The 13,250-nt window shown below is 45.6% G+C and overlaps 1 protein-coding gene across 4 annotated transcripts; it reads right to left on the bottom strand.

The window, feature by feature from the left end:
* Positions 1 to 446: 446 nt before the first annotated feature.
* Positions 447 to 13,087, bottom strand: AMMECR1L (AMMECR1 like). 4 transcript variants are annotated; one of them, XR_005822655.1, is made up of 7 exons: positions 11,095 to 12,735; positions 5,640 to 5,750; positions 5,038 to 5,152; positions 4,219 to 4,309; positions 3,670 to 3,713; positions 3,133 to 3,229; positions 447 to 1,983 (listed from the first exon to the last, which is right to left on the bottom strand). XR_005822655.1 is itself a non-coding variant. In XM_040567605.1 (7 exons), the coding sequence occupies exons 2-7, from the start codon at positions 11,499 to 11,501 to the stop codon at positions 1,872 to 1,874; spliced, it is 933 nt and encodes a 310-aa protein (XP_040423539.1). In that variant the 5' UTR covers positions 11,502 to 11,539; positions 13,029 to 13,087; the 3' UTR covers positions 447 to 1,871. The 4 variants fall into 4 exon arrangements, 2 of the variants coding, with proteins under 2 accessions (XP_040423539.1, XP_040423538.1); XM_040567605.1 differs by lacking the exon at positions 3,670 to 3,713 and adding an exon at positions 13,029 to 13,087 and having other exon boundaries at positions 11,095 to 11,539; XR_005822654.1 differs by having other exon boundaries at positions 3,133 to 3,713; positions 11,095 to 12,738.
* Between the last annotated feature and the right edge of the window lie 163 nt (positions 13,088 to 13,250).

Below are 13,250 nucleotides of genomic sequence, written 5' to 3'. Positions count from 1 at the left end.
CTGAAAGGTGAATGGTATGTCCAGAGCTGACCCCACCCTCCCCCATCACTGCAGGGCACCTGGGAGAGTAATTACAAACCACTCAAGTTTGTAACAAGACCAATTTATTCTCAGCAGCAGGAAATCATGAAACAATCCCTTAATCTTCGATTGCTTTTCAACAACATCACAAGGGAAAAGTGGCAACTTAGAAGAATGACCCAGTACAGGAGGAAAGCTGGGTCAATATTGCACAGTTATCCAGATTAGGACCCCCTCCTTTCCCTCACGTCTCTCCTCCGGCAGCAGGAGGACACCACCAGGCAAAACTGCACCATCCTGTTTGCTTCTCTAGGACCAGAAGGAGCAGCAGCATGCAGTTCTGAGCTTTCTACCAGCCCTGTTCCCTGCCACGCCAGGAGAGAATTTCAGGCTTGAAATTCTCAAATTTCAAATTTGAAATTGAAACCAGCCAATTTAAAAAGTCATCATTACCACATATAAGCAAACTTTAAAGCTATATGCAGCCAAATAGCCACTACTCTGCTATACACTTGTATTTTCTTTCCTCATCATTGCTGACCCTCCAGGAATTTGGAAAAAATTACATTTTGTAGTCCAGTGACCTCACTGAGAGGGCGTCCCTCAATGAGGCTGCAGAAATAACTGGATAACATACCTTCCTCCTAGAGTACTTCTTGCAGTCCTCAATGATAGGAGAAGAAGTACAGAGTGCACATGAGTTCCGTACAGTTCGGGTACTATACGTTCTCCTCACTCATTGCCTTGATGTGGTAATGGAAAAGCTGTATAAGATAGCTTACCAACAAAACTACGCAGTTTTATTCCCAAGGCCTGCTATAAACTAGAACACTGACAATTCTCACAATCAAAAGTCACACTAGAGAAAGTGGCTGTCCTATCAAAAGGAAGGTCCCCGAGACTGTTTTCTTAAATTAAACAAATTTCAGTCACTTGTCTCCCTTGTATGACTACAGTCAATTCTCTGCAACCCCCTCCCCATCCCTAATCCAATCAGGCTCTGTTACAAACGTTTCGACACAAAACTTGGTAATAACAGAGAAGACTGTCCAGGGTACACTCCAGTACCTTGTCCTTCGCATACGCAGCACCACATTTTGCTCTCTTAGAGGCCTAACAGCATTCTATTTCATAGCAGGCTACATTACAAAGCACTGTCTAAAAACCCAGCAAATGGTAAACCAAAAGGAGTACTAGAGAGTCCAACCTACGGTGGAATCTGAGAATTAGAGCCTTCTAGGGTTTATTTAAATATTGGATTCATCTGCAATACCATCCAGAGGTTTTTCACATCTTTAACTGTTTTCTGTCCGTGAGGATGGGGTGCTATCCAGATGTTCAACCCTCCCCATATGATGTGCGGGGACTGCAATCAGCTCTTGGTACACAACAGATACCAGAGGTTAAAAAAAATTAAAAAGAACCTAAAAAATGTTTTGTTGGACTCCGTTGCCCAGGCTGCCAGGGGAATGCTCCTACTTGATCTGGGGGGTTCCATAACCAACAGCTCGAGGTTCTGGAGTGTTGGTCACGCACAAGAACAGACCAGTCTCAAGTGGCACTTTCACTCCGAGAGGTCTTCTGCACCTCGCAACAGTTCATAGGCATGGAGCCCCAATCCAACTGAACCCCCGCGCGGAGGGAAGGCTGAGATAAGGCTTGGGCCCCAGTTCTGTCATGCTCTCATCTTCCCCCCAGGTCAGCTGGAAGGCAGACTTGGCAACGGAAGCTAGCATCATAAAATGGTGCAGTAATAGAAGTAACTGGACCAGGAAGAGGAGGCATCCGCCCCAATGATGTCGTAGCCGTTGGCAGCAACTGGGGGGTGGGACTGGTCATGCAGCCGTGTGTCAGGAGTAATGATTGTAGAGGGGGGGGGCATGAAGAGTGCCGTTCTGGAAACAATGCTGACGGGAGGCCATGTATTCCGCGTAACTGATTGTCACCTTCTCACTGCGGTACCTGCGGACACAGCAGCAGAACACGAACCGTAAGCAGACCACGCAGTTTGGGCTAGGCAAAAACCATTGATCTGACATTTTGGATCACAGCTAACAATGGCAAAGAGGCCCCCACTGACTTCAAAAGGTACTTCGTTTGCTATCGCCTCATGTGAGAGTTTGGGTAAATACACTTTTAAGCTTGATTTAGCTTCGGTGTCCCAAAAGTTGAGCCCTATTCAAGGCAATCATAATTAAGAGGACTTCTGAAGTGGCATATGGGAAACAATTGATTAATTTGTATTCTTTTTATCTACTTCCTGTGGAACGGGGAGGAAAAAAAAAGGACATGAGTTTGCTGGAAGCAGAAAACTCAACATTTCAGAGACTAAATAACCAGTATTTAAGTACTATTTGCTTTTCAGGAGATCTTCATACTTGAAAGGCTGGTGAAAGCAGATGACACAGAGTTGGGTAAGGGGAGGTTTGTTATAGCATACGTGTGACTTAGACCGCGTTATAGAATCAGAATTCACAAAATGTGAAGTCCCTTCTGAGAGACCAGAGATTCCCAGAAGTGCTTATAAGCATACTACACAAGAGGTAACTTCAAAGTGGCTGTGAAATGCACCAAGTCTGTATTACACCTGATTTTAATGAAAACCTTTCCCCAGAGGTAGGGAACAACCTGATAAATTAGGGTGTTTCTATACATTTTATTTTTATTTTTTAAACTAACATAAAGGGAGTTGAAACCAATGGGATAGATAGCTAGGGGTATAGAAAAGCAAATTATGAAAAGCAGCCATATTTGAGTATGGCTTGGATTTAAGACAGCTGTCACCACGATCCATAGATCAGCACACTGAGAAAAGGAAGTCCTTTTTAAACATACAGAAAAATAAGCCATTTAAACTTTCAAGTGTTCTGTTTCGTTTGATCTTTCACATGGATGATTATATTAAAAGACGGTTACACTTCTCTTAGAAAATGCTCACTTCGATCCTGCACGGACTGAACGCATTACCCGCCTAACACATGGAATTTATGATTTTGTCGTTCAGCCTACGCCTAGCACGTGACAGGAGCATGAAGACATACACCAAGCACAAATACCTTAAATTACCCACAAAACACTATAAAATAAAAGACAACAAATACATCACCTTACCTGGTGAGTTTAATCGTTTTCCTAAAATCATTGGTAATGGGAGCCTTAAAGCCACCTTTCCTGAGTAAGGAGTCTATGGTCTGGATCTGATCCCAGTCTATTGAAAAATAAAAGCAAGGGATGATTTTCAGCATAAAAACGATGTTTCAAGAAGAGAGGAGATGCATTAAAAGGCCTTTAGAGAAGCAAACTATACAGGAAACTGAGCTTTAGAGATACCAGTGCTGAACTGGACATACATGGCCTTTTGCATGCACACTGCCTGCACATGCTAACCCCTTTTAGCTCATACTGAAACTGCAGTGGTCTATAAAACAGAAATTCCATTTTCCGTTTGACCTCTCTTCTTACAAAGGTCCATGCATTGCTTTTGTTGCAAGGACCCCAAACCGTTTTATCACGTGCCACTCAGTTTTAGCTCTTTAAGTCTCAAAATAAGGTAATACTTAGCTTTACATAGACAAATTGGGATCAGCCTGATGCTCTAGTGATAGCACAGTGCACTGCTATGTGAGAGATCAGAGTTAAAATTCCTACCTTAGTCTTTTGCCCCAGAGCCAGGAGGATGCGACCACTCCACTCTGCTAGGTGGAGGAAAGGAGGCAATATTTTGAGAAGTTACCATGGTGACCGCTACTATATTTGAATGGGAAGTGTGCTCCAGAGGGGCCCTGTCTCCTGCCCTTATCTGGAGGATGCTACTTTAGCAACAATGAGGAGGAAAAGGGACTCTCCTGTTGGTGCTGTGCAGCCTGCAGTTATCCTAGTTGGTGGGAGAAACATAGAAGAGGAAAGATGCAATGCTAAATGAAGCTGGAAGATCCATAGTTTGAGATCCTCTATTTCTTAAGCCCTAAAACATTTTTTACACTAAGATACAGCTGTGAACAGATGTGGGATGAGAGGCAGGCCAGATGAAGACCCAACAGCAGCTGTATCAGGTGTCAGTTATCCAGATTAAGTCTGGTGGATCCATGGCACTACTATGAGGAAAGCATTACAATCCAAACCCAAAATCCACAGATTTATGTTACCCAATTCTGGGACACAACGTACTGACGTGGTTAGCTGTCATCTCAAACCCACCTTGTTCCTTAGCAACCTCAGGTAAATATGTGGCTGTGCGTTTGACACCTTTCTCATTGATGAACTCTATTCTGATCCCATGGATCCCAACCTATAGATGGAAATGAACAGCCAAATAAGAGGCGTTTGCTATGACTGTGTTCATGATTGATTTGTCATTCCCGCAACACTGTGTACTTCTCTATCACTGACCAGTTTGCCTTTCGCCTGGATGAAAGACATTCTCTTCCCCACTCTGTCCTGGCCAGACAGGTCTCACAAGCAGCAGCATAAAGGAACCTCTGCCGCCTTTCCCAGACAGTCTCCCTGCCACTTCTCCTGACATATGTCTTGTTAGAAGTCTGACGTTTTCCATCTCTTATGCTGGTCCAGCAAGACAAGGATCCCTAAACAAGAGTCACGCCTAACTTAGCCCAACCACAAAGTCTACTAAATCTTCCTTGAACTAAGTATGCCTCTATGTACAACGTCCTAAAATTATCTATATCTTAGGTCTTAACTACTTTTTACTCCCAATTTGTATTTACAGTGTCAAAACACTTCCCAGGTTTTTACATACTTTTACATATACACATCTAAACCTATCTCCTATTGGGCCAAATCCATTAAACACTTTCTTGTCTCATTGACAAGATCCCCCCCAACCAAAACCACACTGTTAGCCCATCGCCTTCCTCCCTTCTAGTTTCCCAGCCCCGTTTTTTCTATTCCCAGCTTGACTACCCATACCCCCTGGTAACGAAGGAGACACATCACTATGTACTAACCCGAACCCAAACGGAACGAGTGATGCAGAGTTCCAAATGCACCTGTTCTCACCTCCCAGTCCAGGTAGTCACTGGCATCCTCAAAGTTAGTGAGGAGGGAGACAGAGCAGAAGAGTTTGGGCAGCTCCTCGCGGGTCAGGGGTGGAAATCGGCTGTCCTTAAGTGCACTAGGGGAAGAGAAGATATATTTCCTGATACAAGCGCCCGATGAAACTCTCAGATGCTCAGTTATTCCCTTGTTGATTATGCCTCCATGAAAAGTTTTTATATTTGCTACTGCAGAGAAAGCGATTTTCATCTACTCCTGATCTAGTGAACTGTAACATGCAAACAGTTGTACAAGCTTCCTGACACTGCCCTCCAGTTACTGCAGCTGGAGAGAAGTTACGCGCTACATAAGATGTCAACACTGTTAGGACGCAAGACAGACTCAACATTAGCTTTAAAACATCAACCAAATTCACTCGTCACAAATACGTTCTGCTAAATCCCAACATACTGCCTCACCCTGTCATACAATTCTCGTGTTTATTTTACCGTGAAGCATATTAAATTTAACTATGTCAGTCCAATAAAATATCTTTATCTTGAACCCTTACAGATCCTCAGCAAATTAAAGTAAGTTCAGATTTATTTCATTTTCAACACAGTTACCTGGTTAATGTGTATTCCCTGAGTCCTGAGTGAAGATTCATGGCTGAAAAGGTCCCGATGCAGCCACGAAGCCGCTTGTCTCGCCCCGTCTTCCACGTCACAAAGAGTGGACTGAAAAGGCAAAAATAGAAAAATGTTGCAGTCTCTAGAGATATTTCTTGGTTAAGGAGAGACCAATAAGGTCTAAGAAAGCATGTATGCACGCACTTGTTTCCTCTCCAATAAACCCTAACAGGCACTTCTTTGCACCTGCCATCTAACAATAATAAAAAACCACACACTCCCAAATGTTAATAAACAGCATTCCTCCTCACACCTTTTCAGCGTACTCTTTTCTCCACCAGTACTCTGCAATGTCTCCAGCAGCACCCTCCTTGCCAGACCATGCTGTTTTCTGAGGAGTAATACAGTTATTTGACCCTACTCATCACCTCTGTGAATCATGACCTCACTCAGCAGCGTCCGATAGCTTATATGACAACTGAAATTAATACAGCCAAAAAAGATTCCTTATTTATAGTACTTTGGAACCTGAAAGACCCCCCCAAGCATTCTACAAACCATCTATTATTCAGGTTTGCAATAAAAGTTATGTGTTTTTTTTTTTCTTCTTCTAAATGGGTAAAAAGCAAGCCTGTTTTTTTTACCCTGTTATTTCCATGAGGATCCAACTTCTGGGTCCATCCCTAGCACTCAGCTTATGTTCACATCTCCTTTTGCTTACCCTACATTTGATTTACATTTTCACAGATTCTCTCCTGTTGAGCACATATCCAAATCACTATACCCATCCTACTTAAACATCACACAGATTGGCATTTTCCGATCTATCATAAATCTACAGGCATAACACTAGATTCTCAAATTCAGCAGGCTGATTTCAGTCTGTTAAGCCAAAAATCATGATTAAGTCCCAAGAAAACACGAGGCTCAGAAAAACAGCATTCAAAAGAGCTCTGTGGAGAGATGACCAGGTGAAGAACATAGCGAATATTAAAGGCAAAAAGTTCATTTTTAAAAAAGTGAGTGAAACTGCAAACAGCTGCGGAGAAAAACAGTAAAGAAAAGACAATGGTGGCTGCAGCTCCACAAAAATGTCTGAACATCTGGAAAATTGTGCAAGGCAACTGCTGATGCTGATCTAATTATAAAAACAGGGTAATTGATCTTACTTTTTTGGATTACAGAGTACTGAATGAAAGCAGCAGTCACTTTGAACCCAGGCATAAATGAGAAAGTTGGTCATTACTGATACCAAACATCAGTCTGTGGATTTCTATGGAACTTTAAGAGATAAGTAATATGATAGAAAACACACGGCGTTAAGAAAATCACGTTCTGAAATTAAATACTGGCAAAAGTTATAAAACACGAAGACAGGACTGATTCTACATCAGAGCATAGGCAATCACTTTCCTCAAATTCTTGAGGCTCGTGTAAGCAATGCATTTTTGCAGCAAACGTTAACAACAATACTAAGAGGTTCTGTTCAGACAGCAAAACCAGCACGGAGAACGGATGGTTCCTCAAATACAGGCAACAGAGCTTCTTATGCCTACGTCATCAGAACATTATCGGCACTGCAGTGACAAAGCAATGCCCAGTGATGTTCCCCAGAGCTACAATGGAATTACAAGACTGGATCACCGCATAAATCCAGCACTCAGGATCTAGTTACCAGCTGTGACCAATGGCAGCAGTGCTACCCAAAATAGCAACCAGTCTGTCAGTGGTAATTGTGCAGTACTTTGCCCACAGAGGAAGCGGAAACATTCTTCGGCAACCATCAGCCACCTTACGGCTCCTTGACCAAGCCAGAGGATTTACTGTCCTAGTTTTCCAACACCGCTTCAAGGCACTTTCAGGATATCATCCCTTTACACTTTCATCTAGCTACCATATGTTGAAACAGAAAACAGAAACAGAGCGTATGAAAACACATTGGAAAGCTTACCAAAAAAAGATACTAAACTTACAAAGGAGATTTCTGAGAAGCATTACTGTCACAAGCTCAGTGAAAAAATAGCTTAATCTAATTAAAGTTTTGGAACCATTACTTTGCCCACATAGAAAAGGGAAGGGAGGAAATGAAAAGCACTACTGATAGAATACAAATCTAGGTAAGTTCCTTCTCTTCTTGGATTCATCTTACAGGTTCACATTTCCAATTCACCTCTTTCCCCTTACAAAAAAAAAAGTTTCCACTGAGCTGTGACACAGCTTTCTGCATCTATAATAGAAGAGATATTACCAGAAAGGACAGGATAATTGCATTCAGAAGGCTGTCATATTTTAAAAGATCTCATTTGTAACATTTTTGAATGTGGTCATAACAACTGAGGCATAAAAAAAGGTATAAAATTTCATACAAGTACATAAAAATTCACTATTAAAGTTTTTCACCGTAGAAGAGATTCTTTACTTCTTTATCTCAGGAATAAATTCACTTAGCAAATTACAAGTCCAGCTGACAATAGGGCAATTGTTCCACAGACCCTCCCAGAAAAGTGCATTTCCCTTATGCTTTAAGACAAGTCACAATAATCTTTTGCCCACATTCACCCAAGACCACTTTCCAATACTCTGCAGTCATATCCTGAAGAGATGATGGCAACCATTTCCCTCCAGCCACAACATCCTACCTGTGCCTGATTACAGCTTGCATGGCTGAGCATAGGCGAGCTTCAGCAACTAAAAACCAGCTTCTCCAGCTGCAACTACAAGGGGCATTTAAAGTCGCAAAGCATGGTTTGTTCAAACCAGCATTTGCTTATACTAGGGAAAAAAAAAAAAAAACTTACGGTACAGATTGTACAGGGCAAGTGTTTGTTGTCTTGCGTGGCAATTAGAAACTTGCACAGTATAGTTTTAGTATCAGTTTTTAATACCTACTATTGAATAAAACCCACCAGACCGCTGTACTAAAACGGCAGAAGTAACCAGTTAACTATCTGCATGTCACACAGCTTCAAGACTGTCATTTTTTCAGTAATGTGAATAGCAAAGGTACTATTTTCTTCAGTTACCAAGTTAATTTAGGTGTAACTCAGAATCTTGCCGCTTCTACGCTGATCTGTGAACCTCCTTGTTCAGACATAGGTGAGGCCCTGCGCTCTGCAGGCACCTATCGGCTCCACAATTATCATCACGACTGCCGTCCACGTGCACATCCTCTCAAGCTGGTAATTGGAATTCACGGTGGTTTTCAAGCCATAGCCCTGTAGCTTTTATATTATCACGCTGTTTATGCGGGATCCTGACCATCACTACTACTATCTTTAGGGTTTAGCAACAACTGAAAAAATATGCTGAGAATTAGGTCAGGAGAAGCCTGGGAATCTTTCTATTCCTTCCAGCAATTGTCTCTCTGTCCCTCCTGAGAGGGACTTCTGGTATATATCTGTTTTGTTCAAGCATCTCTTACCTCGACATTTGTAACATTACAAAGGACAACAGTACAAATTATCTAGGTATTTTCACTTTGCTTACTCTCACACGTGATAACATTTGGCTTGAAGTTCATTACCTTACCAGCCCAAGGGTGACAAATCATCCCTGCGCGCTGCTCTACCGGAGAGCAAACCCACGCCTTTCCCTGGGGTACAAGCAGCTACGTGCTGCGACCAACAGCACGGATGCCGAAACACAAGAAAATTCAGGCAGGCGTTTGACCAGATGGGGAAGAAAAAGGAGGAGCTAGTCTTGCTTTGGAATGATGACCTAAAAGACTTTTTTTTAAAAATTATCAGCACAGAAATGCCCAACGAACAGTTTTTAACTTTTCAAATTTGGACACACAATTCAACCAACCAACGTTCCTGAAATAAGGCCTTTTTTGAAACTAGTCAACAGAAACAGCAACAAAATCCTGCTAGACATTTGATTTGATGCCAAAATAACGAAGCCATATGAGAATAATCTCCCTTACTGACCGAAGAACAAAAAAAAAAACTTTGCATTTCAAGCAACCAAATAACAAACTAATGCATTATTTTCTAAAAGGAGCATGATGAGTTTAGGCCTGAGAAGCATCGGTAGAAATATTTCAGCCTAGGGCGTCCCCGGAACTATTCTATGTTCCAATCCAGGGCATGTTTCCATTCACTTGTATTTACAACGTTAAACAGCTTAGCCTGCAGCAGCATTCAGAACATGAATCTATAATCCTGCCAGGATAATAACCGATACACAACCTACATCCCACTGGTTCTATGCTGACAGCCAGCAAGGTGGGGAAACATTCAATACAAGGAAAAAGTCCTTGACCTCTTTAAGCCATTACTCCTTTACATCCATTTAAAATTCATGAATTTAAATTAAAGACGGAAACAACTTTGTATTTTATGTGTTGTTCTGGAGGTGGTCCCTAGAGGAGCGTGAGAAGGTCTGTCTGTCATTGATCTTCCCCACACAACCCTTCCACCACACATTTTAACAACGTTAACATTTCCAAACGTACACATTCAACTTTCAGACAAACATTGGCTGGCTAAATCTCACTCAGCAAGATGTCAGGTAACATTTCCATAAATCCTGCTTCTCACTTCTTTTCATACACACCTCCTTTCTCAATCTTGGTATCGTCCTTGAAAGTCAACTCTCTGTTTCTCCCCGTATAGTCCAGCTAGCACTATCTCCAAAACAGTCATGTTTTCAGTTCAACTCCTTGCAAGTGTTTGGTTCCCTTCCCTGGTAAATCCATTAACTTGGGCAACCCAACACCCTGGGGTGTCCTTGCCCAATTCTCACTAGCTCAGCTGTTGTTTCAGGATCAGCCAGGAACTTGCTTCAACCTCCTACTTTACCCCCTTCCCACTTTGCTAGCAGAAGAACGTCTCTTCCCTTGTCCTGTTAACAAACCAGTGCCCAGCTTGAGAGACAGAACCCTCTTCAAATCAATCGTTTTGTTCTGTTGTTTTCTGAGAACTGTCTGATTTCAGTTCCTTGTCTGTTCTTTTAGCACACTTTTACAGAAGGCATGGTGCAGTTAATTATTTGCAGAGTGAGGAGTCTGTTGCAAAGCAGAGAGCCAACTTTTGCAGAGTATTATCACGAAGCAGGTTTGCACTCCCCGACAAAAGCATGGACTGTCTCATGCAACACACTAGGCCACGAGCTGAAGAAGCACCACACTTCCTCATACATTTGCTTAGCTCTCCTTCTGTAGAGCGGCGTTCCCACTTGAACACGGCTCTTCAGAGCTCCACTCATCTCCAAGAAACGTAACAGAGCGTTTTTGCTCTTTCGTGCACTCACAGGTATCCTTTTTGTTTCTGGTAGACCAAGCAGAAGAACATCCCCTTCCTCCTCCCCTTCCCTTTCCTTCTACAGGAAAACTCCCTGCCAGTTTTCCTGTTCCCCAGTGGAAACCCTTCTCCCCCCACCGCTGCCCCTAACCAAAGCAGAGCTCTGGGTGCTGGTTTCTCTGCTTTCCCCCAGAGATGGATTTACTCACTAGGGGTCATTGGTAAATCGAGGAAGTCGTGGCTGAGGGAAACCGTAGAGATGACAGTAGAGTACATCAAAGCAGTAGCAGCACATCTCCGCTGTCACCACCAGGTTCTTGGTGCTGTTGGCAGTTCCATTGGGCCGAGTAAGTGGGCTCAGAGCTCCTGAAGTGGGATTCATTCGAGTAATTGGGGAATTTCCCGGGCCCAAAGTCAAGTCAGATACGTTCTCCCTTCCATTGTTCGCGTCTGTATGCTGGTGGTTCTGAAGAGGACCTGAACTGGAGCCCGGTACCGTCGTGGCCTGATTCCCATGACTGTGCGTTCCGCTCCCAGACAATTTGGGCTTCTTTACCCCACAACAGCCAGCTGCCAGCTTGGGCTCAAGTGGAGGAACACAGCGTCTTTTTCCCATCCTGCTTCAAAACTTGCTTCCTGGAGCACTGCAGAACCCTGGCAAGGAGGAGAAAAATAAACAAAAAAACAAAAAAAACAATACACAGAACAGTTACAGGTGAAAAAACAGCAGCTACTTCCTTGCTTCTGCTAAGTTGCTGGGTTTGTGGCAAGAAAGAGAGGAAGAAAGCCTTTGCAACATACAGCTTTTTTGCAACGTGCCTCTAAGACAGAACAAAAATCAATCCAGCGAGCAAAATGTGTGCTTTTACACATAAATTGAAAGCGTGCATACACAACCTCAAATCATGCTTCTGAAGTTATCAGTACAGCTTACTAAACACTTTGAAAATAGGCACCTCATCAAACACACACACCCCACCAACAAAACAAACCACGACCAGCCTTCCCGTAAAGGAAAGGAAACCAGGGAAAAAGCGAAGAAAAAATATTTTGGACTATAGATACGGACTATAGATATATCCCATTCAATGCTTCCTGAGAACACTTGCTCCCCATTGGCTAACAGCTGCACCAACGACAAAAACTATTTAACCATTGCCACTGCACCTCCCTTCCTTGTCCCCAGCAGAAGGGTAACAACAACAGCTCTGGGTTGCACCTTTGGGCTTGGTGCTGCCCTCGCTGTAGATCCGGCCCAAGCAAAACCCAACGAGAAGCCACGAGCATTGAAGCGCTGCTTTGTGAACAGCTGGGCATTGCCCAGAGCCCAGGAGCAGAACCTGCACATACTTCTGTCAGTCAGTAAACCGACAGTGCCCAGAGGCAGAGGCGAGAGGTGCGCTGCCCAGGTATGCAGGAGAGAAAGGGCTGAGGACCAAGCAGGGCTGGGAAGGAGGGAAGCGGTGACAGCAGGAAGCAGATACGTGAATAAAACAAAGCAGCACCGTGTTTTGCCTGCAAAGCAGAGAATGCTACTTCATACATCACAAAAAGGGGTGGGAGGACGCAGGGAGGAAGGCGTGTGCACACAAAAACCCGTGAGGGCAGGCAAGGACCGCATGGCAGGGGTAGGAGCCGAAGTGCCATGCCACCGTCACCGCGAGGTCCGCGCGCACGGGGACAAAACCAACCCCCGCCTGCCAGAAGGGCTGCGAGCGCAACGCCCCCGCCACGGAGCGCACCGCCAGCAGCTGGGGGTCCGGCTCCCGGCACCAGGCCACCGCCTCGCCCCCAGGCCGCCTGCGGTACCTAACGGGCCGGGGAGCCCAGAGCGCAGCCCCGGGGCAGGGGCGCAGCCCCCGGCACACGCACACACACACACCCACACACGCCCCCACACACCCGCACACCCCCACACACCCGCACGCCGCCCCCCGGCTCGGCGCCGCCCTCCCGCCGGGCCCGCTGCCGGCTGCCCCGCGGGGCGCCCCCGGGAGCCGGGCCCCAGCGCCCCAGCACCGCGCGGCCTCCGCGGGGCCCAGCCCGGAGCCGGGGGGGGCCGCGGGCACCGCTCCTCGCGCGGCCCCGCGCCCGCTGCCTCCCCCCCGCCCCCCTCAGCCCCCCGGCCCCGCCGCTCGCCCACCTCCTGCCCCCGCCCGGCCGCCGCCCGTGGGCCGCCTCAGCCCAGCCGCCGCCGCCCCGCCGCCGCCGGCCGCCGCCGCCTCAGGGCGCCGCGTGCCCGGCGGGGCCGCGGGCCGGCAGCGAGGGGAGCGGGGCGCGGGGCCGAGGGCAGGTCCGCCGCGATCCCGGCAGCCTCCTGCCGCCCGCCCGGCCGCGGGAATGGGCATAGTCCGCCCGCCTCCCG

Source organism: Cygnus olor, chromosome 9 (genome assembly GCF_009769625.2).
Source record: "Cygnus olor isolate bCygOlo1 chromosome 9, bCygOlo1.pri.v2, whole genome shotgun sequence".
Lineage (NCBI taxonomy): Eukaryota > Metazoa > Chordata > Aves > Anseriformes > Anatidae > Cygnus > Cygnus olor.
Note: the sequence above shows the minus strand (reverse complement) of the source record. Positions and strands in the feature narration are given on the sequence as shown.